The sequence below is a fragment of the Furipterus horrens genome, unplaced genomic scaffold (assembly GCF_987537825.1).
Source record: "Furipterus horrens unplaced genomic scaffold, mFurHor1.1.pri manual_scaffold_8, whole genome shotgun sequence".
In the NCBI taxonomy this organism is placed as follows: Eukaryota; Metazoa; Chordata; class Mammalia; order Chiroptera; family Furipteridae; genus Furipterus; species Furipterus horrens.
Window position 1 is genome coordinate 53,883,149 of NW_028327178.1, and position 24,393 is coordinate 53,907,541.

Consider the following 24,393-nt stretch of genomic DNA (forward strand, 5'->3'; position numbering starts at 1 on the left):
AAAGAAAGGAGAAATTTTAGAAAAAAAAAGAAAGCTCCCTTCCTTTAACTAAACACGCCGGCGGCCTTACCAAAGAAGACGGTGCCGCTGTTCCTCCATTTGCAATGATTTGGTCAATTTTTCCCTCTGTATAGGTGTGCAGTCCACAATCCTTGGCTCGTAGCCAGTGGCAGTTCAGCAAGTCCTCTGCCCCATGTTGGTGTGCCACCTGTAAGAGACTCTGGGTCCCTCGGAGTAGATGAAGAAACTACTCAGACACTCACCATCTGAGGAAGGAAGAGAGGGGGTTTTCTCTGAGGAAAATCGCCCTTGTTTCTTTATTAGCCAGGGTTTTTAACTACTTTCCACATGCGGAAATGCATAAGGAAAACATGCAGCCCTTCCCCAAATGGTAGGGAGTGAAAGGGAAATACAGATCAATACAGGATTGAAATATCCATGTATTTTACACAAGGTCAAAAACATTTCCTCTTACTTAATTGTTCTGTTTTTCATATTCTACTGAAAAGGATTTGAGGCTATACAGAGAAAAACAGAGCAGGTTCCCTTTTCCTTAAAAGCCATTTTGTATTTCTATTCTATCTTTAAAATCCCCCAGAGGGTGGGATTCAGAGCAAACATGAAAGAAAGGAAACCTGCTGTTTAAGTCCCAAGTTCCCATTTTTGGGCGGGGCTCCACACAGTAGTCATCAAAGTCTTTCAAACCATGCCTGCCTGTCTCCCACAAACTAATATTCAACAAAGGGGGAAGGAACACAAAATGGAGTGAGAAGAGTCTCTTCAACAAATGGTGTTGGGATAACTTGACAAGAATGTGCAAAAAAACTGAAACTAGACCACGAACTTACACCACACACCAGAATACTGTAAACTCAAGATGGATCAAAGACTTAAATGTAAGCTACGACACCATAAAAGTCCTAGAGGAAAAATAGGTAATAAATTTTCAGATATCCCACATAGCAATATTTTCACTGATACATCTCCTAAGGTAAGGAAAATAAAGGAAAGAATAAACAAATGTGACTACATCAAACTAAAGAGTTTCTGCTCAGCAAAAGAAAACATCAGCAAGATGAAAAGTGAACCAACCATATAGGAAAACATATTTGCCAATGATATCTCAGACAAGGGATTTACCTCCAAAATATAAAAGGAATTTGCAAATCTCAACACCAAGAAGACAGCCCAATTAAAAAATGGGCAAAGGACCTGAACAAACACTTCTTCAAGGAGGATACATAGAGGGTCCATAGACATATGAAAGAATGCTCAACATCAGTAGCCATCAGAGAGATGCGATAAAAACCACAATGAGATATCACTTTACACCAGTCAGAATGGCCATTATCAACAAATCAACAAACAACATTTGCTGGTGAGGATGTGGAGAAATGGGAACCCTAGTGCACTGTTGGTGGAAATGCAGACTGGTGCAGTCACTATGGAAAACAGTATGGAATTACCTCAAAAAACTAAAAATGGAACTGCCTTTTGAACTAGTGATTCCACTCCTAGGATTATACCTGAAGAATCCTGAAACTCCAATTCAAAAGAACTTATGCACCCCTATGTTCATAGCAGCGCTGTTTACAATATCCAAGTGCTGGAAATAGCCTAAGTGCCCATCTGTAGATGAGTGGATTAAAAAACTGTGGTACATTTACACAATGGAATACTTTGCAGCCAAAAGAAAGAAGGAACTCCTGCCATTTGTGACAACATGGATGCAACTAGAGAGAATTATGCTTAGTGAAATAAGCCAGGCAATGAAGAAAAATACCATATAATATCACCTAATACAGGAGACTAATGAACAACACAAATGAACAACACAAACAAATGAACAAAATTAAACAAGGAACAGAAAAACAGTTATTGGGGGGAGGGGGAGGGTGAAAAGGTAGATAAATAGGGGAAGGGTCTAGTAAAGGAACTAGTATAAATAACCCATGAACATGGACAACGGGGTGAGGAATGATTGAGGGAGAAGGGGTGGGTTGGGTGGGGGGGGAGCAATGGGTGGAAAATGGGACAACCGTAATAGAAAAACAATAAAAAATAAATTTTAAAAAGTACAACATAATTCTGGCAAAAAAATTTGGAGGTAATGCTAAATCCAAAATACTATATGGTATATTCACTTGTTATTTAACAGGGCCTTAAAGTAAATGTGAATCACAGATCTCCAATATCTTTTTCTTTTTAATTCTCACCCAAGGATATATTTATTGATTTTAGTGAGAGAGGAAAGGAAAGAGAAACATTGATCCGTTGCCTCCCATAGGCACCCCTACCTGGGATGGAACCCACAACCTAGGTATGTGCCTTAAACCAGGATGGAACCTACAACCTTTCTGTGTATGGGGCGATGTTCCAATCAACTGAGCCACTCGGCCAGGGTGGACCTCTAATCTATTTATTTAAAAATTTAATCAAATGTAATGTTCACACTCAGTGTCAACTGGTACAGTGTAAACTGTGTGACACGGTATTTTTCACCGAACAGCCCCATCTCCTGTATTGATGGTATTTATATTAGATATGTTTAACTGTCAGTTATAATGTTCCATGTCATTCTGCTCCAAATTAAGGAACACATGTTATAGCAGAGTTCTTAAAAGCTATTGAAATTTTCATCCATTGCAGAAGCTCTATTAAAACATGAAGTGGGAGATAATCGAAGAAGTGAGGGTTTCTGGCTGGTTTGTGTCCGTACAAGGCAGGGAACGAGAGCACCGGTCTGAATGTGCCTCTGCTCCTCTCTGCACTATACATATTGGGAATTTAAAAAATGGGCCTCAGAGTGCAAATTCATATTGTCGTTTTAGCAAATACAAATTGTATGTGACAATTACATGTACTCATTTTCAAATTTTTAACACGTATGATAATTATTGAAAATGATGTAATGGACGTCCTGATTTAGAGATTTTTGTGTTAAGGTAGGGATCAAAAGTGCGGACGTGCGCATGTGCCTAAGACGTGAGCTTGAAAAAGGAGCGGCCGGTGCAGAGATTTCTGCAGGTAATATATTCAGGAAAGTAAGATCTTAAAGCTAACGTCTCTATCACTTCACCTGCCTTTCCGTTCTTATTTACCAGTATCCCAAGATCAAAGCCACAGTGGTTTTTCAAGAGCTATAATGGCCGTTCTGGGTGGTGACAGCACCACCGCCGCCACTGTGCCACTGTCCGAAGTTTCGCGCGGGCTCGGGAGACAGTATTTACGGTATCGAAGATATGAAGCCTCGGCTTGTTCACGGTCTTGGGGGACCGCCCAGGAGGCGATACTTGCGGTAACTATGGACCTGGCGGCGGTATTTCCAGTAACGGGGATTAGCCAAGGCTGCGGTATTTACGGTAACGGGAGCAGACTGTTGCAGCCGTACTTACGGTAAAGATAGCCGCTTAACCAGCGGTATTTACGGTAAGGGTGGCAGGGTTAGCGGATGCCTGTCAGCTCGGCGGGCTTTAGGCTTCATCAGGTGATCTCCAGCCCTAGCGGCTGCCACCTCCTGTGCCCAGCGGAAAATGCACAATGGCCCTCCAGGGCCGTGAGGGGCCGTGGCCCTGGGTCCGCTCCTCCCGCATCCCTGCCCTGGGTCCAGGAGCAGCCCCTTCCAGCCCAACAGCTGGGGGCCCTGCCTGAGCCTGGCGCCTGCCGATCTCGAGTCCCGCCGCGCCCACATGGGTCTGTGCTACAGTCTGAGGCCGCTGCTCTTCGGGGACCTAGAGGATGCCCAGCGCGCGACCTCAGAACCGGCCGCGGAGCGAGCGCGGCCGGGCTCGACTTCGGTACCGGCTGTCTGGGGAGATGTTGCTCGGACCCCTCTCCCTTGGGGCCCCGGCGGGAGTCCGGAATGCGCCCAACCCAAAGTCAACCAGCGGAAGGAACGGAGGCGACGCCCTGAGCAGCTGAGCGCGGAGGAGCGCGAGGCCGAGCGGGAGGCGAGGAAAGTCAGCAGGAATATAGACCGCATGCTCCGGGAGCAGAAGCGCGACCTACAGCAGACGCACCGGCTCCTGCTCCTGGGTAGGTGCCGTCGGCGCCGGGACCTCCGCGGAGCGCGGGAGTGCAGGGCGGGGTAGGGATGAGCACTGGTGAAGAAGCTCTGCTGGGCTCTTGCAGCATCCACACCCCTGAGGGGAGGCCTGCTGTCATCTGAACACAGGGTGGGCGAAGCTCGCAGAAGGGATACAGGGCGGTTTATCAGTCTTAAATCCTGCGAAGAATGAGTCTTAACCTGACAATATTTACTTATGTCATTTGGCCGAAAACACACTACCCCGTGATTTTGCTCTTTTCTACACCTTGCGATTTTGGCCAGTCGCTCATTTATTACCAATTAATGAGCCTCTCTGGGAATTTTCCCTTCTCAATCGATTTATTTCCACAGTATGTAATCCACGGGGATGGCTAACTCAAGCATCTCACATCCTGCAACAGTAGTAGTCATGCTGCACTTGAAGAACACAAATGAGAATAGATGTATAAGCCTTTTAGCCTAGCCACAAAGCTTTTATTCCACTCACAGAACAATAGCACAGTCGTCGGTAGGTGTGGCTTGTTCCCTTTCAAGAAATAACTTCAACAGCTGAAGATATGGCACTTCTGTTTCATTGAGTTCAACCCTGGTGCTCTCAGAATGTTTGCTCCTCTTTCAGGAGCAGAATGCGCAGACCCCCACAGCTGTTCGCTGTACTAACTGCATGCAAGAAAATGGACACAAAATCACCAGCATTTTAAATTAATAAACTACATGGTTTGCTAGTACAGTATATTCTTAGAGATTTAGCTGTAGCAATCATAAACAGTACTTCTACAAGTTAACTGAAAAACATTTACATGCACTCTACTGTAGCATCAAAGAAAAAATCATAAATTCCTGGTGCTACTTGTTGCCTTTTAAAATTGAAGGCAAAAAAGTAAAAGTAAGATGTGGGCTCTTGACCCAAATTTTGTTAGATACATGTAAAGAAGAATAATTATTCAGTTTTGTACTCTGCTGTGTATAGGGGAAGAACCTAGTCCATGGTTTGAGTAAGATATCTGCTTATAAATGAATGTGACTTTTACTTAAGATCTAGAGAACAAGTCTTCAGTTTGGAAAGGCTCACCAACTGCAAGAATTAATTATAAAAACAACACAAACCTAGCTGCTGTATCCTGGTGACATCTCTGAATTCTAAGACAAAATGAATTTTGCAGGGAAAAATAAACAGGCAGGTTGCCTGAAAAGGGCAGCAAACCAGATCAGAAGCAGAATTCTCTCATCCACAGTGCTAACTTCTGGAATATGACAGCGCAATATTTTCAGAGGTCTGAAATACAGAATTATAATCCTAGAATTTCATACCTCATTAAACTACTGTTTGTGTGTGGGGGTAAAATAGATTTTCAGATATGCCCATACACATTATTTTCTGAAAATAAATTAATTAGAAATTATCCCAGCCAAATGCATCAGATTAAAATAACTCAGAAAGGAAAGGATTGTGATTTCAAGAAATAAGAGAATAAAATAAATAAGGTCTAGAGTTGTGGCAAATGCAATGTTGTTTTAATGTGATTGTGTAGTTGAGCGGATGTGTTTAAAAAAGAGAAAGTAAATGTGAAGCAATTCTGAGAAAGAGAACTGGGAGATACAATCTAAAGAATGGACCAGTGAGCTCCAAAAAGCTAACTTCTTGTAACATGTGTTGAAAGACTCTCTTCTTTAAAGACATCTTATAGCTTAATATAGCTTATATATCAACATCATATCTGAAATGACAGTGAATCAAATGGCTCATGCTTCGGGGGGTGGGGGAGTATGATATCAACAGTAGAACACATACTGTTCTATCAGGTAGACATTGTTTATTAGCTTTTGTGTATATTTAAATTAAACACAGAAAGGTTCTTAGTTTGTTAGGATTTAGAATGGATTTAGCTGGAAATCTCTGAATCAGAAGCCTGATTTACAGACTATTAATATCTTCAAATGATTACTTCTGGTGCCATAATGTTTAATAGGCATTTATCTTGCTCCCTGACCCCATTCACTTATTTATTCTGGAATTGTGCATTGGGGGACAGAGAACTCATAGGTTCAGGAAGGACAGACTTGCTTCAGGGCCCTTCCTTACTCAATGCCTATTAGTCTAAGGCTAGATCCATCTTCTAAGATAGTATCTCCTCCAGAAGACCTGCCCAGCATCCTCCAGTGGAAATAAATGTTTACTTTCCCTGTGTCCATATTGAATTCTGTTTGCCCTTCTTGTATATCACTTTTTTACACTATGTATGGCTTCATGGGTGCTTTCATGTGCTCTAACTCATCCATGGGTCCATCCTGATGACCTGAGCTTTGTTTCCTACACAAGACTGAGACCTGTGTACCCCACACAGTGCTAAAACAACAAGAATATGGGAGCCAGCTTGGCAATGAGAGTTTTCATGGCAAGAGTAATATGGTCTCATTTTAACTTTTAGATGGAGCATTCTTTCATGCATCGGGTGGTTGATAAAAACCACGGTTCTTTATCAACACGGTTCGAGGGTAGGGTGGAAGATTAAAGTTCCAGTTAGATGGCAGCCATTCAGAAGGGATCATGAAGTCAGAACTATGGCAGTGTAGTAGGAATGGGGCTGGAATGTGCTTGAAGTGGGCAAACCAGTGCATGTGGAAGGTGGAACATGGGGAGGAATTCTCAGGCAACTATTACATTAGGAGCATGAGTTGTATATTAGCTTCAGCTGCCACAACAAAATGCTACAGACTGAGTGGCTTAAACAGCAGACATTTATTTTCTCACAGTTTGGAGACTTTAACTCCAGGATTGAGGTCTAGTATGATTGGTCTCAAATGAGGCCTCTCTTCTTGGAAAAATTTCAGTCCAAAACTCATGTAAAAGACCGTATGCTCTGTGTAAAAGAGTGCACCCAAGCTTCATTCCATTCTTGCTTGGTAGGAATATAGGCCCCATGTTGCCAGGTTTTCTGAATTTCCAGAATAAGATAGAAATGCCCATTTTCATTTGAAACCTACTTACTTTTAATACAATTTAAAAATATAATCATACCAAATTAATAAAATACAGTCTGTTACCAATGCAGTCCACAGACCGCTTCTTATCTCTGATCTATCTTAACCCACACAGAAAACAGCTCTGGGTCAATGCCAATTAAAAACACAATTGGCAAGGCTAGGTGTGAGATCAAAATATTTATCCAAACACATATTACAAGCAAAGCTATGTTCAGAATTCTGCAAGTGAATCTTCTGCTACTGAGCTCATAGTATTGTAGATGCCATTGATTTTTCTTCCACCTCTTTTGTTGACTATGATGTAAATTCCTGTTCATCACTTTCCAATTGGGGAAAAGTCATCATGTGCCACCTAAGTGTTCATTTGATATTATTATCCTTTTTCCAGATGATTTTTAAATTTAAAATGGCTAATTGTGGGTAGGGTTTGTGTTTTATGTGTTTTGCTTTATTCAATCGCTTCCTGTTTATCTGTGTGTTTGGTACTTCTCTGCCAGGAATACATTTTGGAAAGGAAGAAATCTATTTGGGACAGCTACTGCATGTTGTGGGGCAGGGGCTGTCAGTGTACAGGTGGGGCAAAAGTAGGTTTACAGTTGTTTGTATGGAAAATAATACAATAATTAAGCAATAATAATATAAGAATAAATTTTGTGTTCTTCATTCTCACGACTGTAAACTTACTTTTGCTCCACCCTGTAAAACAGAATGCTGGCATGACCTTCATTTATGTCTTTAGTTCTTCTAAGAGTAAATTCTTGGTGCAGTCAGGAAAAAAAAATCTCCACCGTGAGGTTTTGAACACTGTTTTTTTCAAATAAATCCCTTAAAAAAAAAAACCTTCAGTGGTAATGCATTCAGTGACGAAGACATCAGGAATGTTGTTTTTTTTTTTTTTTTTGGTTGTTATTTTATTTTATTTTATTTTTATTTTATTAATTATGCTGTTACAGTTGTCCCAATTTCTTTTCCCCCTGCTACCCTCCACCCTGTGACCACCCCCTCCCTCCAGTTGTCCCCCCTCTTAGTCCATGCCAATTGGTTGTGCCTATAGTTCTTCTCAACATCTTCCTGTCTACTCCACTTCCTCCTACTATGCTTCTTAATTCCTGCATCATCTCCCTCCCTTTTCCCCCTCCCACCTCCCCGCTGACCTCCCCCCAATATGTTCCCCGTACCTGTAATTCTGTTTCCCCTCTCGTTGCCTACTTCCTTTGCCTTTATTTCGATTCCCTAGCTTCTGCTGTTGGTTGTTGTGATACAGTATTCATTTTCTTTTAATATGTTTTATTGATTATGCTGTTACAGTTATCCCAATTTCCCTCCCCTCTGCTCCCCTCCACCCAGTGGCCCTCCTTCCTCCGCTTGTCCCCCGCTTTTAGTCCATGTCCATTGGTTGTACATATAGTTCTTCTCAACTTCTTCCTGTCTACTCCATTCCCTCCTACTATGCTTCTTAATTCCTTTACCATCTCCCTCTCTCTCCCACTTCCCCCTCCGTGCTGACCTCCCCCAAGTATGTTCCCCATACCTATAGTTCTTTTTTCACTCTTGTTGCCTATTTAGTTTGCCTTTGTTTCAATTGCCTAGCTTCTGTTGTTGGTTCTTGTGATGCAGTTTTCATTTTAATGTTTATAGTTTTGATCCTCCTTATTCTAAACCAGTCCCTTTAACATCTCATATAATAGTGGTTTGGATCTAATAAACTCCTTCGGTTTTACTTTGTCCTGGAAGCATTTTCTCTGCCCTTCTATTCTAAATGACAATTTTGCTGGGTAGAGTATTTGTGGCTGTAGGTTTTTGATTTTCATTACTTTGAATATTTCTTGCCAGTCCCTTCTTGCCTGCAGGGTCTCCCTTGAGAAGTCAGCTGATAGTCTAATTTGGCACCCCTTTGTACATTATTCTTTTCTTCTCTCTTGCTGCTTTTAAGATTCTCTCTTTATCTTTGATTTTTGACATTTTGATTATAATGTGTCTTGAAGTGGTTCTTCCTGGGTCCAGTTTTTCTGGAACTCTCTGTGCTTCCTGGACCTGTAAGTCTATTTCCTTCCCCAAGTTCAGGAAGTTCTGCTTCATTATTTTTTCACATAATTTTTCTATTTCTAGTTCTTCTTCTTCACCCTCTGACAATCCTATAATTCGAATGTTCATTTGTTTATATCTGTCCCAGAGGTTTCTGAGCCTCTCCTCATATTTCTCACTTCTTGTTTCCTCTTTCTGCACTGGTTGACTGTTTGGTCCCTCCCTATGTTCCGATTTGTTGATTTGATCCACGACTTCCCCTTCCTCACCACTTGTCTTGTATGTATTTTTGTTCATTTCAGCGGGACTAGCCTTCATTCCTTCCCTGTCTTGATTCAGCCCCGATGTTAGGTCTATAAGCTGCCTATGACTACAGCTCTGAACTGAGCCTCAGAAAGATTCACTATTTGTTCATTGATCAAGGCCTTTATTTGTTTTTTCGTTAGCTGTGTGATTGGTATTTCAATTATTAATTCTGCCATTCTGACCGTTTTGTTTATCTTTCCTTCTTGGACGGGGCACTGTCACTCCTCCTATGCTATATTGAGCGGAACTTCATGTGCTCCTCACAACCTGGCGACCTTTCTCACCGCACTGTGGCACTTTGTGTGGGGGCAGGGGTCCAAGATGGATTTCTGCTGTTACTCTCTGCTGAGGAACCAGGAGTGTTCTCCATCCCCATGGTCCAAGACAATGGGGTCTGCCCTCCCCGGTGCTGGAATCGCGACCTGACGGGTCTGGTCTGCAGCCAGGGCCTTCTCTCCTCTCCCCAAATACGGGTGTCTTCTTCCCAGGCCCCGCTGTTCAATGCTGCAGCTGCCGCCTCCAGCACAATTCGATCTTTCAGCTGCAGTCTCGCCCTTCCTACCCATCCGGACGAGCACCACTTGTTTATGACTTCATACGTTGGACTTCCATGTAGCTTTATTTTCTGGAACTTCTTATTATTTTTTGTTTTGTGGTAGTTGTAGTCCTTCTTGGTTGTGGAGGGAGACAGAGCATGTCGGTCTATGCCTCCATCTTGGCCAGAAGTCCAAGACAACAGTTTTTGAGGTGTGTGGTAGACTTGGCTGTGTGGACCTCTGGGACACATCCTCATCAATGTGCTGCCTTCGCTGGGTCACAGCTTGCTGTAGCACCATGGCTGTCAGTAGAAGACAAGAAATTACAACTAAACTACAGAACAACTATCACTCAGAACATTGAGAAATCAAGTTAAATGGAAGTCTGACAACTATGGAATTTAAAAATGCACATTCATCCAGACTGGTAGGAGGGGCAGAGACATGGAATTGGCTGGTTCTGTGCCCACATGTGATGGATAAAAATTCAGGAATGATATCTTGGAAGCAAGGAGTTCCAGCCCCACACCAGGCTCCCCAGCCCACGGTTCCAGTGCCAAGAAGATAAGTGCCCATAACTTCTGGCAGCAAAAACCAGCAGGGATTGAGTTCATGGAAGAAACTCCTAGAGTCCCAAGCAGTTCCTCTTTTAAAGAACCCACATACAGACTTACTCAGACTCACTCCCTCTAAGCTCTAGCACTGGGGTAGCAGCTTGAAAGGCACCAGTAGCATGTGGGGAGGAACCGAAGTGCCTGGCATCAAGGTGAGAACTGGAGCACAGCTTTCTCTGAGACAGAAAGGTGAACAGAGGCCATTGTTCCTTTTCTGAGCCCTCCACCACAGAGCCACAGAGCCAGCAGGTGGGTGCAGTATCTGAGACTTCATCAATCAGGTTAACACTATTTGCCCTGCCCTGGATATCCCCTGGGGCTCTGCCCCACCCAAATTACAGGCCCACCCAAGCTGTTAAAAGTGGCTTTTCAATATGAATGGCTGGTCTTAGATCATGCTTCACAACTTCCTAAATTCTCTCAAACTAGCAACAGCCAGCCTCAGCCTTCCTCCAGCCCCCTACCCTTGCTAAGTGGCTCCAGGCCCAGCACTAGCTGCAGCCAGCTTAGGTTCACAACTTAACTTTGCCTGGGAACCTCTGAACCCAGCACAAGTAGCAGGCATCTGCACATGGCCCCGGGCAGAACACGGTTGGGTGCCAACCTTGACCTGCACCACCACAGAAACCCCAGAGCCTGCACACTCAGTGGACAATACAGACCACCTCGGAGCACAACCATTCTGCCCCTGCACAGCTGCTCCTCCACAGAGGGCGGAGGTGGGTGGTCAGTAGTCACAGCCAGTCCTTGCGACTGACTGGCCTGGGTATATCCCTCCCATTGACCTGCCAACAGCAATAAAGACTCATCTATTAAGTTGACCAAAAAGTTTGTTATGTTTTTTCTGAACAGTGGCTCTAGTAATGCTTAGTTGTCCTTAACTTCATTCAAGACTATTTTGTTAGATTATATTGTGACAGCTGTCATATAAGCATGGATTTTAAAAACACATATCAAAATTAGTGAATTTTTGTGCAGCCATTTTAATATTGAAGATGAAAAAAACATGCAACATTTTTGGCATATTATGCTTTATTATTTCAGGGCAGGTAGAATGCAATTGAAATGCAAAAAAAGATTTATGCAGTGTATGGAGAAGCTGCTGTGACTGGTCAAAAATGTTAGAAGTGGTTTGCAAAGTTTCTTGGTATTATTGACATTTCAGCTAAAAATTTCTATGCTGTGAGGCTGTCTTATGCATTGGAATATGTTTAGCAGCACCCCTGTCCTCTATTGACTAGAAACCAACAGTAGGAGGTAGCCAACATACTCAAAATATCCAAATCAATAAAGTTATTGGTGAAAATTTAAAATGTGTCTTTATTTTACAGAAAAAACATAACAGACTTTTTGGCCACCCCAATACAAGAGGAGGGTGCACTCATCCCCCTATGGAGAGCACACCTCAAGTATCCAGCTAAGGTGATAGGGGAGATTGTGCCACTAGACCCGACAGGACACCTACTACATTAGGCCAGGCTACCAAGACAGGGAGTCATAGCAGTTCTATCTAATACATAGAAACAAACACAGGGAGGATGCTAAAATGAGGAGACAAAGAAACATGGCCCAAATGAAAGAACAGATAAAAACTCCAGAAAAAGAACTAAACAAATGGAGATAAGCAATCTATCAGATGCAGAGTTCAAAATACTGATTATAAGGATGCTCAAGGAACTTAGTAAGGACCTCAATAGCACTAAAAGGACTTAGATAGAAATGAAGGTTACACTAAGTGAACTAAAGAAAAATTTATAGAGAAACAACAGAATGGATGAAGCCGAGAATCAAATCAATGATTTGGAGTATAAGGAAGCAAAAAACAACTGATGACAACAAGAAGAAAAAAGAATCCAAAATAAATGAGGATAGTATAATGAGCATCTGGGACCACTTCAAGCATTCCAGTATTTGCATCATAGGGGTGCCAGAAGGAGAGGAGAAAGAGCAAGAAATAGGATATCTGTTTGAAAAAATAATGAAAGAAAGCTTGCCTAATTTGGTGAAGGAAATAGACATGCAAGTCCAGGAAGCACAGAGAGTCCCAAACAAGATAGATGCAAAGAGGCCCACTCCGAGACACATCATAATTAAAATGCCAAAAGTTAAAATTAAAGAGAGAGTCTTAAAAGCAGCAAGCAAAAAGCAGTTAGTTACCTACAAGGGAGTTCCCATAAGACTGTCGACTGACTTCTCAAAAGAAACTTTGCAGGCTAGAAGGGATTGGCAAGAAATATTCAAAGTCATGAAAAGGGGGACCCATAGCCAAGACTTCTCTACCCAGAAAAGCTATAATTTAGAATCAAAGGGCAAATAAAGAGCTTCCCAGGCAAAAAGCTAAAGGAGTTCATCACCACTAAACCATTATTGTTAAAGGGATTTGTTTAAGAAATAGAAGATCAAAACTATGAACAATAAAATGGCAATAAATATATATGTACCAACAATTGAATCTAAAAAACAAACTAAGCAAACAAGAAGAACAGAGACAGAATCATGGATGTGGAGAGGTTTTGATGGTTGCCAGATGGGAGGGTGATATGGGGAATGGGTGAAGAGGTGATGGGATTAAGAAGTACAAATTGGTAGTTACAGAATAGCCATGGGGATATAAAGTACAGCATAGTAAATGGATTAGCCAAAGAACTTACACACATTACCAGTGGACAGGAACAAGGATGTGGGGATTGCCTGAGGAAGTAGGGGTTGCTAAATAGAGGGGGACAAAGGGGAAAAAATGGAACAACTATAAAAGCATAATCAATAGAATGTAAATTAGAAATAAAAAAGTCATTAGGAGTCCCAGATACTTTGGCTGTGCCTTAGGTTTTCTAACATCACAGAAGCATAACCCTCTTCCCAGCATTGTTTAGTTGTATTTTAGTGAAAACTTTTGTATCACTCTATTACATATACAATTACTACAATTTTATAGACTTGAGACTGCCATTGTTCACATGAAGCCATTCAGTTTGTTCTTTGATGTGTCAAAACATCAAAAGTTCAAAGCCCTCTTCAAAAGCTGCTCTCTTTGACTTGTGTCTTAGTCAGCTTGGGCTGCAATAACAAAGAACCACAAACTGCATGGCTTCAACAACAGGCATTTATTTTCTCACAGTTCCAGAGACTAGAAAGTCTAAGACCAAAGTCCAGCAAAGTTTGATGTCATTGGAGGGCTCCCTTCCTGGCCTGCAGAAGACTACCTTCTTGTGTGTCTTCACATAGTAGAAAGAGAGAGCTCTAGTCTCTAAAGCTGATAAGGGCAATCATAATGAGGCCCTTCCATTATGAACTTGTTTAATTTTAAAGACCCTATCTCCAAGTACAGTCACATTGGGAATCAGGGCTTCAACATGAATTTTGAGGGGATACAATTCAGTTCATAGCACTTGCAAAACCGTTTATGTTTATACAGATGATTAGTACTGGCCCTGAAAATGGTCTTAAGCTGGATACCAGCTATTGGTGTTTAAGTGTGTCACTGGACTATATGACCATTTTATAAATACTCTCAAAATTTGGGGATATATTTGTCAGGGCAGCCTTGCTCTGAGAAATCACCCAGAGACCACTGTGGGATCAGGCAATGGGTTTATTTAGGGAAAAATGGGGAAGGGGAGTGGAGCAAAGAGGCAACTCCCAGACCAACTCAAGGGCCCATAGGAGCAAGGGGAATGGGAAGCAAGGGAACGGGGAATGGGGAATGGGGAATGAGGACTCCTGGTCCTCCTCGTGGGCCCATAGGAGTCCCACCCGCACTTCTGCAGGCACTTTTTTTATACTTGTCAACCACACATTTTGGTAAGGGTGAGTTTGCTTATTGACATAATCAGTAGGTCATTTGCATCTCATTGCTTCTCCGCCCCCCCACCCCTCCGCGCGCGCGCGTGCGCGCGCACACACACACACCAGATTAGTTAACATATTGGGCTACGTCCATTACCATTTCCTCTGGGAATGGGTTCGGTTCATCAACATATCCTTTGGGAAAGGCTAAGTCCAAGGCCAGGTTGATTAGCATATGCCAAAAGTCCAGGTGTGCATTCTAGCTGCCTCCATGTTCTGACAATATTTATGGGCCAGTAAAAGATGCAAAGGAGCATGGGAGTTAAGAACACAGGTGGCATTGGAGTCAGACGGACTTTATTTGAAATCCCAGCATCCCCATTTATCAGCTATGTGAATGTAGGTAAACCTTTCTGAGCTCAGTTTCCACATCAATATTAATCTCAAAGTCACATGCTTACTGAGAGAATTAAGTGAATTTAATTAAAATAATGTATATAAATTTACTTAACATAGAGATTAACACTCAATAAATTGGTATGATCTCTGAATCCTTTATTCAGCTAAATCAGTGATACTTATACTCTGAATTGTAAACTAAATGGTAACATGAGGTCACATAATCTAAAAAAGCTAATCCTGTTCCAAGCTCACACAACCACTCTGTAATGGAACCAAGATTTAAATTCAGGTGGTCTGGCCTCACTGCACAGAGCTGGCAAATGGCTGAGTGGCCAGTTGGAGACAGTTGCAATGGTCCAGTCAAGATATGTGAAGATGTGGAGACAGGCAGATATAGTAATGACAGGGAGGAAGGAAGGAAGAGACACAGTTGTAGATGTAGGCAAAATGAAATCTAGAGAACCTATTGACTGAAGAGGTGAAGGAAAAGAAATATGTCTGGGGAGCACTGGCCAAGTAGCTCAGTTGGTTAGAGCTTCATCCCGATATGCCAAGGTTTCAGGTTCAATCTCCAGAAGAAACCAATAAATGCATATATAAGTAGAACAACAAATTGATGTTTCTCTCCCTTCTTTTCTCTAAAATCAATTATATATATATATATATATATATATATATATATATTAATGTCAGGGGAGAGAGTTATGTCAGTGAATATTCTCCACTGTGAAGTAAAATGGGGCCGACATTTCCCATAACAAGGAATTTAAGAAGAGACAGGTGTAGTGACATGAATTCCATTTGGGTGTGTTGAAGGTAGGAGACCCATGAGAATCGAGTGGACATGGTCAGGAAGCATTTGGGTGTCTGCTATGGGGATGGAGCTCAGGGAGCTTACTGGGCTGAAGATGGACAGGAAGGAATAACGCTCTGGCACCAGGTCTTGAGGGAGTGGGCAGCCACCCCCAGGAGAACATACAGAGAAGGAAGAGAAGAGGACCTAGGGCAGAAGAGCATGGAACCCCAGCCTTTCAGAAGAAGGTCTGAAAAAGAGAAGTATGAAGAATAACAAAGATAGCTGGGGAAAGCCAAGAAGTGAAAGAGTTTTGGGAAGAAAGGAGTAGTCAGCAGTTTCAGGTAGAAGTTCAAAGATGATAAGGGCTGAGAAGAAACCCTTTGGGTTTGCCAGTTTATGAAATGGCAGATGCAGAAGGCTGAAGATTGAAAGATAGAAATGGTGAAATAGTCCTGCTAACTTCTCTTGTGGGGACTTTGACTGTAAGAGGACAAAACTGCTATGATCATACCTTTCAAACTGCCTAGTGGAAAGTTTGGAAGGATACAAATGCAAGTTTAGAAACTGAAATAGTGGTTACCCCCTGCAGGCAAAGAGAAAGAAGTGGGAGAGGAATTATAAGATCTTTATACTCACATGGTTCCTGATAAAGCATCAGCTTGTTTGACACTGGTCACATGTCAGCCCTCTAAGCATTCAGGTGTGTAGACTCAGCCTCAGTGCCTCTGCCACAAGTAACTTTCCTGTTGACACTGCCACACAAATTTATAATGCTCAGTGAAATTTTTCAGTGGCAAGCAGATTTTTCAGTTGAGACCAAGAGATCTAGCAAATCCTTTAGCTAATTCAGTTAGTCTATGGAAAGATTCCAAGCACAAGATTTTCAAAGATAAGACCTAATTAGGAGTGTGACAGAACCCGTGGGCTGCTCCGATTGAAACAGAACCCACGAGCTGTTTAGTTAGGGGCATGATTGCCCACCGCCAGAATGATAACTCTCAATACCAGAGTTTAGTGAAAAGAAAAAGAATTATTTGCACACAGTTCTGCCTCCCTCTCCCAGACCTGGCCAGTCTTAGGAAAGTCAGAAACACCGTTTCCCTACTTCCTAGGCACAGTTCAGCTTTATCAGTAGCTGCCAATCACTCAGTTCTGTTTGGGGAGGTCCTTTCTGTGCTGTGGTGCCCTCCAGCTCTCAATGCAGAACCGTCTGGATTCTCAGCCTCCTTGTAAACTGCCTTCTTCCTGCAAACCGCGTGGATCTCCTCTCCTTCTCAAAACCGCATGGCCAGAGCCTCTTCTTAAAGCAGCCTGGAGAGCCCCCTCCAAGCCACATGGAGGGACTCCACGAGCTAAAATGTCCACAGCTGCTTATATATATCCCTGACTGCATCCTCTGATGCAGTGGGAGTTGCAAACCGTTCTGACCATTCACAGAACCCTACGCAGGCTCTGTAGGCTCCTTCTGTACCATCCCACAGTCCAATATCCCTCCCATCTTCCTGAGCCTTGGAAGTTTCAAAGCGGATCTTCGTGCAACAAAGTTTCCAGTCACTAGCCCCAGGCATGCAAAGGCATCCTGAAACCTGCCTCCTTTTCGCTATCTCCCAGCCACAAGCTCTGGGGTTTGTTTTTGGACTCCCCTGTTTCTGTAACAATAGGGCCTAAAACTAATAATCAGGAGATTGTGAAAACCCCACTACATAAATAAATAAGTAAACACCTAAATGACGCTTTCCCCAAAGCATGTAGAATAATTTACTTCATGTCTAAATTTATTAATACTTATTTTTTAGTTGGCTTCAAACTGAAACATACTCTAACTGAAAAAGAGAGAATTAGACCCTATCAGCTGAAGCAGTGACTAATTATGTTTAGAGACTTGAAAACTGTGCCCTATTGTTTTAAAATTCCCTTAATCAGTATGAAAAAAGCACAGGAAATTTGGGGAACAGTGAAACCACTCTGTGTGATACTATAATGGTGGATACGTTATTCATTATATATTTATCCAAATCCATAGATTTACAACACCAAGAGTGAACCATAATGTAAATTGTAGACTCTGAGTGATAATGATGTATCAATTGCAGTTCCTCTGTTCTAACAAATGTACCACTCTGGGGGAAAGTCACAGTGTAGTTGAGGAGAAATGGCACAGACCTAAAAAAGAAATAGCACTGTGAGTATGAGTGTACTCTGTGACATATGGCAGCAGTACAGTGTCAGAGCAGCCTCGCTCTGAGAAATCACCTGGAGACCACTATGGAATCAGGCAATGTGTTCATTGAGGGAAAAAAAGGAGAAGGGGTTGGAGGGAAAAGGCAACTCCTGGACTGACTCAAGGGCCCATAAGAGCAAGGGGAATGGGAAGCAAGGAGTGGGGAATGGGAATGGGGACTCCCAGTACTCCTCGTGGGCCCATAGGAGTCCCATCCGCACTTCTGCAGGCATCTTTTTTATACTTGCCAACCACACATTTCAGTGAGGGTGAGTTTGCTTATCAATATATTCAGTAGGTCATTTGTATCTCATTGTTCCCCACTACCACCACCAGGTTAGTTAACATATCCTCTGGGAACAACCTAAGTCCATCAGCATATCCTCTGGGAGTGGGCTAGGTCCATTAATATATCCAAAGTCCAGGTGCACATCGTAGCTGCCTCCATATTCTGACATACAGGTCAATAATGTTATCATAAGGGTCCCAATAGAAATCTCTTTAATATCCCCTTCCTTAGGAGGCATTATTAGTAGGGGAGTACAGAGAATGTAGGAACTTAACTGCTTAGAGGAATTTTGATGTTTGCACATAAATGCATAATGCTATTATTCATCCTGGTTGCAAACTATAAAAAGAAACATTGGGATACCTGCTGAACGTTCACACCTGGCAGCCTGGTTTCTCTATCTAGGAGCCCTGAAAGAACCCAGAAGTACCTGCAGCCCCTGGGATGCTTACCAAATAGGATTAATGGTTCTAGAAGATGGAGAAAGTTTGAGTGATAGTATATAGTGATTTCAAATAAGGAGATTGCTTCTTTTATATCCAACCATCAAAGTGCTCCACAAATCAATATTAAAAGCTACATTTAATAAATTATGGGAGAGTGACTATAAATCAGCATAAAGGAAAGATATTATATTTTTAAAGAAATATTTTTATTGTGAAATTCAGAAGCTAATTTTGTCCTCTAAAACTGTCTTCATTAAAGCAATGAACATTCTGTTTATTTACTACTATTGTAAGAACAACATCATATTTTGTTCTAAATTCTGATTGAAGTGGTTTTAAAACATTTGGGTGACAGGTGGAATAGCTACTCCAGAGTCCAAGCATCAGCCATACTTGTACAGTGGTGTGTAAGGAATTTCTTTTAACCTTCACTGAGGATACGTTTTTCTATTTTAGACAGAGAGGGAGGGAGAGAGAAAGAGAAACATCAATTTGAGAGATAAATATTTTCCAGTTGCTGCCTGTACATGCCTCGACTGGGCTTGAACCTTCAACCTTTTGGTTTACAGAATGATGTTCCAATCAACAGAGACACCTGACCGGGGTGTAGGGAATTTTTGACAGTAGAGTTCTAAATTAGCTTTTTCTTGATATTTTGAATGGAAATAATTGTAAGAATAAATGCCAAGTCACAACATGGAACCTTTAACTTGACTACAGAGAAGCAACTGTGTTTCACAGGAAGTCCAGGAAGCATCTGAGAGTATGATTTTACATCTCCCATCTGGGAGGCCGATCCCACATTTCTACCTGTTTCTCCACAAGTGGCTTCTCAGTAAGAAGCAGCAGGTCACAATCACAAGGCACACATGTACCTAGACCCAACTTGTGTTTTCTCTTCAGGGGGAAAGACAGTTAACTGGAGGTAGGCCAGCTACTGAAATCTGACCATTTTGAAGCAGCACAGCAATACTCAGAAAGTAGGTATGGCCCAAGGGAGAGAGCAGGGCAGAAGTTGATCCCAGACAACTTGAGCCTCATATTCCCTGGGGCCCCAAGGGTTGGTCAGCCTCAAAGGCCAGTGTAGACAAACCACAGGCCCACAGCCACCCTGGGATGGAAGGAAGCCTAGTAAAGGCCAAAGCCAGCATACTCCAGAACAGCATAAGCTGCAAATCATTCAACCATTTGATTTGGGGAACAACTTGTAGGTTCTGAAGAATGTCAGCTCTGTGTTGTGGGCCATGTAATTGTTAATTCAGATTCTGCCCAGTGTGTCAGTACATGAGGCCATCCTCAGGAACTCATGGCCCTGTGGGAAAACCAGGGCATAAAGCAGCCATCATGACCCAGCAAGAACTAGCACCCACCCTGTGCAGGATAAAGGAGGGAAGGAAGGCAGAGGAAGGAATGAGGGAGGCTGCATGGAGGGTGGTGGCCATGTCTTCCAGATAGCTTTCTCACTGAAAAATCAGAATACACTTAGAGAATATATTCCTGTTTTTAAAGTTAACACCTTTTTTTTTTTTTTGAAGAGTTTATTGGAAATAGCATAGTAAGGTTCCACTTCAAGCAAACAAAAGGAGGAACACTTAGCATTTTCTCCATCGTTGCATCAAAATTCTGCATCTGGGGAAAGCCCATTTTCTCAAAGTCCAGGTCAGAAGTGCCATGATTGACTTATGTGACCTTCCTGTGGAATATGAGGGAATGTCCCTCTGTGTGTGTGTGTGTGTGTGTGTGTGTGTGTGTATTACTATAGATTTCACTGTACAAAGAAATTTTGCATGCTGAAAAGAGCCATTAAAATGCCATGGGGTAAAATAGCTCTTCAGTGCCTTTCTTCCCTTCCTGTACCAATAAGGAACAGTTCCATAATGCTTTACCTCTGACATTATTTTTAACCAATACTTTATTTTAGAATTACTTTTTAATGTAACAACATACTGAACATCCACTATTCATAAGTGCTGCATACAACTAAAAAGCATGTGGAGATACAGCTGATATACTTTGCTGTGCCGAATGGAGAATGTTTATTGAATACTCATATCCACTTCCCTCTTTTGGTCTAATGATATTCTCTTAGAAGAAACCACTCCTATTTGGGCTTGGGTGCAATAATGACTCCATAGTGGGATGAGGAAGACCAATGTTATGGTCCCCCAGGGGTGCAGAGCACTCTGATGTTCCCAATCTGTGGGCACCATGGACCTCCACATGGGACACATGCATCCTGCAGAAAACTGGGAAACACTGATATATTTCATCCTTCATGCTAACCAAGAACACGTTTATCAACCAAAGGCATCGACAAGCCATATGTACACAACATACAGTTACCTCTGTGAGCACATTGAAAAGACAGGATGATCGCCCAAATGAGAAAAAGCAGAGGCAGTTTATTGGGAGCAAGAGAGTCAGCCACCATCACTTGAACTGGCAGACTCAAAGGTAGGCAGAGGGATGGGAAATCTTTTCGGTGGAAAAAAGGAAAAGGTGTGGGGAAACTATGTGGGTTAACTAGAAGCAGGACATCCTGTATGATTGGTTAGGGGTGCACAATTTGGCTCTCTGGTTGGCCCAAAGTTGGAGATGGGGGCAAAGGTCAGAAAAGCTGCCAGTTATTACTCAAGTCTTGTCTATTTGGGGCCATTATATGGATTACTGTTTGGCTTCCTGGACAGGTTGCTAGAGATAGAGGTCTCACTTTCTGGGCTGGTTACCGTATATGGTAGGTTGGTCTCTTGGGCTGGTGGCTGCAGGTTGTGGGTCAGAGTTTGATTTTTATATATGGTAGACCCATTGTTTGTTTATATATTACATATCCTTAGAGAACCCCTGTTGTGCAGGGTCTGGAACAGGCTCCAGGACCGTCAAGACCTGTTTGGAATTCTGGCTCTTCATCCTCTGGAATGTTATTTGGCACCTCTGAACCCTCTTTTCTTGATTCTAACATGAATGTGAGGGTACTTCTGGAAGGATCATTATGAAAATTGAGTGAGGTGAAGCACCATTACACAAAGCAGGGTCTGATAATTTCATTTTCCTGCTTCTCTGTCCCTGATGTCCCACAGTTTACACGGAGGTGTAAGTGTCCCATAGTTTACACTGAGGTATAAGGTCTGGCATATTCTTCTTCCCAGAAACACCTGCACTTTAATGAACAAAACCCAGGCTTGAGGTCAAGGGTCATCCCAGAGTTGTGGGATTTTTTAGGGGAGCCTCCAGTGCCAGCAACTAAATGAGTCACAGAATAAGTGAAGCTCGAGTATTAGTTTCTCCCACCCTTTCTATAAACACTCCTCTTCCCAGGGTCCCACCCACGGGTCACCTCTATGGAATATATCATCGCTATCAGCTAAAGGGTAACTAGTGAGCACGGGGATTTCTGAGAGGGTTGCAATTTTACATAACTTGGTCAGGAAGGTTTCATTGAGGAGGTTGGGACTTGCACCAGGGTCTGATGAAGATAAAAAAACCATGTAAATATCTGGGAGTGGCTCATGTAACCCAGAAGAATGAGCTGACAGCCCGTATCATCCAAACTCAGTCTCTCCAGGTCTGGATCCTGCCATGTCTTGCCCACTTTTTCAGACAGGCCACCAGCAACTCTAGCTTCACAAAGTCTCAGGAGCACAGTAGAAAGAGGCTTTGGAGTCTGTAACAATTCTGAGCTGGATAACACAAGCGAGAGCTTAAAATTGTTTCTGACTGGTATTGATATAGAGTCCCATCTGGGTGGCCAAATTGTTACAGAACTCCTGGGCTGTTCCACTTGAAAACAAACCCACGGGCTCTTTAGTTAGGGGTCCGATTGCGCACCGCCAGAATTACAACTCTGAATATTATAGTTGAGTGAAAAGAAAAATTGTTTATTTAACAGTTACACATATCCTTGCCTCCCCTCTACCAAATCTAGCCAGTTTTAGGGAGGTCAGAAACACCGTTTCCCTACATCCTAGGCACAGTTCAGCTTTACCAGCAGCTGCCAATCATTCAATCCAATTGGGGAGGTCCTTTCTGTGCTGTGGTTCCCTCCAGCTCTCAATGCAGGACCACCTGGATTCTCAGCCTCCTTGCAAACTGCCTTCTTTCTGTAAACCGCGTGGATCTCTTCTTCTTCTCCAGTGCACCTCTGCAAACACCCGCCAGGGAGGGAGACAGCCCCAGAGCATGCCCCCCCTAAAGTGTTTGCAGCTGCCTATATATCCCTGACTGCGTCCTCTGACGCAGTGGGTGTTGCCAACAGTTCTGACCATTCACAGAACCCCACATAGGCTCTGTGTGTTTTCCATACCATCACCTGGTTCAAGACTCCTCCCATCCACCCAAGGCCTTGGAAGCATCCAAGCAATTTTACATAATGAAAGACACCAGCCATCAGCCTCAGGCATGTGGAGGCATTCTGAAAGCTGCTTCCTTCTCCCCATCCCCCAGCCACAAACTCTGGGGATTTTTGGACTCCCCTGTTTCTGTAACAGTATTTGTTCTTGCCCCATGCCTCAGGGTTGTATTTTTAGAAACATTTACTTAATAGGGTCTAAATTATTTCTGAACTTAATTTTAACATTAATTTTTATTGATTTTTTCATGTTTTTAATGTATTTCCTTACAATGATGAAACAGACAGTAGCACAGATATTTGCTCCTTAGTGATGTGAGAAAATGAAAATATTCCTGGATTCCTGTCTTAAACAGTGATTTCATAATATATAATACCAATCAATATTGCAAGCTAAAGACACTTATGCATTTTGAAGGCAGATTGTTTCCTTGGAAGTCCATGGATAAAGGACTGATTCCTCTCTTGGGAGAAATTATAGGCGTCACTTAAAGATTTCAAAGTTGGAACACATTGGCATGGGTGGACCACCTAGTAGATAAAGTCTCACTGAGAAATGTCAGAAGCATTGGGGGAATATACCACTGGTATCATATATTTTTTGAAGATTTTATTTATTTATTTTTTAGAAAAAGGGGAGGAGAGGGAAAAAGGGGGAGAAACATCAATGTGTGAGAGAAATATTAATTGGTTGCCTCTCCTCACCCTGACCAAAGAGCAAACCCACAATCCAGTGTGCCCTGACCAGAAATCCAACCAGTGACCTTTCACTTTGCAGGACAATGCCCAACCAACTGAGCCACACCAGTCAGGGCAGGCGTCATATTTTTTATTTGCTGTTTGATCTCTGTGTTCATAGTTTGGTGTTTGGCAGCAAATAAGATATTTAAGCCATATTTCCAAAATCCTAGAAATGACATTCAGGATGTGATGTTTGTGGGATTGCAGATTCCTAGTTCTGTTGAATATCACATCATCTAACACCGAAAAATGAAACTTTTTTTTTTCCTGAGAAATTAGAAAGAAAACAAACCTCTGCCTAAAGCTGGGTTTTTTTAAGGCTCTTCTTGACCCACATGATTGTTTACCACTCCCCACTCCTTTTTCCTTTGGTGAAATACCACCGATAACTGCCATTCCAGGTGCATTTGATATCTGTCTCTCTCTGTGTCCCTCTCCTTTTGTACTTCTTTCAATTTACCTGCATGAACTCCATCTCATTCTTCACAACTTGGCTCATTTGTCACTTTCTTTTCATAGAGGCTTTATTTAATGCCCACTTTTCTTTCACTGAGTAACAGCCTGTTTTCTTTATAGAACTTTACTCATTTTACAATTATATCATCATTCATGTGTTTGCTTACTGTCTGAACCCAGTAAACTCCCACGTCCAAGAAACTCACCCTTCATGTTTATTCCTCTGTCTCTAGTGTCCTGCATGATTCCTGAAGCAAAGTTTTTCGATAAACAAATTTCAGTATAAAATCAGAATGTTAATAAGCAAGGAGGGTCCTCAGCACCAAGTATAAATGCTGGTGGGTGCCCACCCTCCCCTTTTGTGTCCCAGCAGGTGGATGCTCTAGATCAAGAATGC

At 42.4% G+C, this 24,393-nt stretch overlaps 1 protein-coding gene across 1 annotated transcript in view; it reads left to right on the forward strand.

Annotated features, from left to right (window-relative positions):
- The first annotated feature begins 3,506 nt into the window (after positions 1 to 3,506).
- The window catches only part of GNAL (G protein subunit alpha L), a 164,851-nt gene continuing 143,964 nt past the window's right edge, over positions 3,507 to 24,393 (forward strand). Inside the window, exon 1 of the mRNA XM_090285824.1 lies at positions 3,507 to 4,035. Within this exon, the coding sequence (XP_090141950.1) occupies positions 3,690 to 4,035 (346 nt within the window). The 5' untranslated portion in view covers positions 3,507 to 3,689. The remainder of the gene's footprint in view (positions 4,036 to 24,393) is intronic.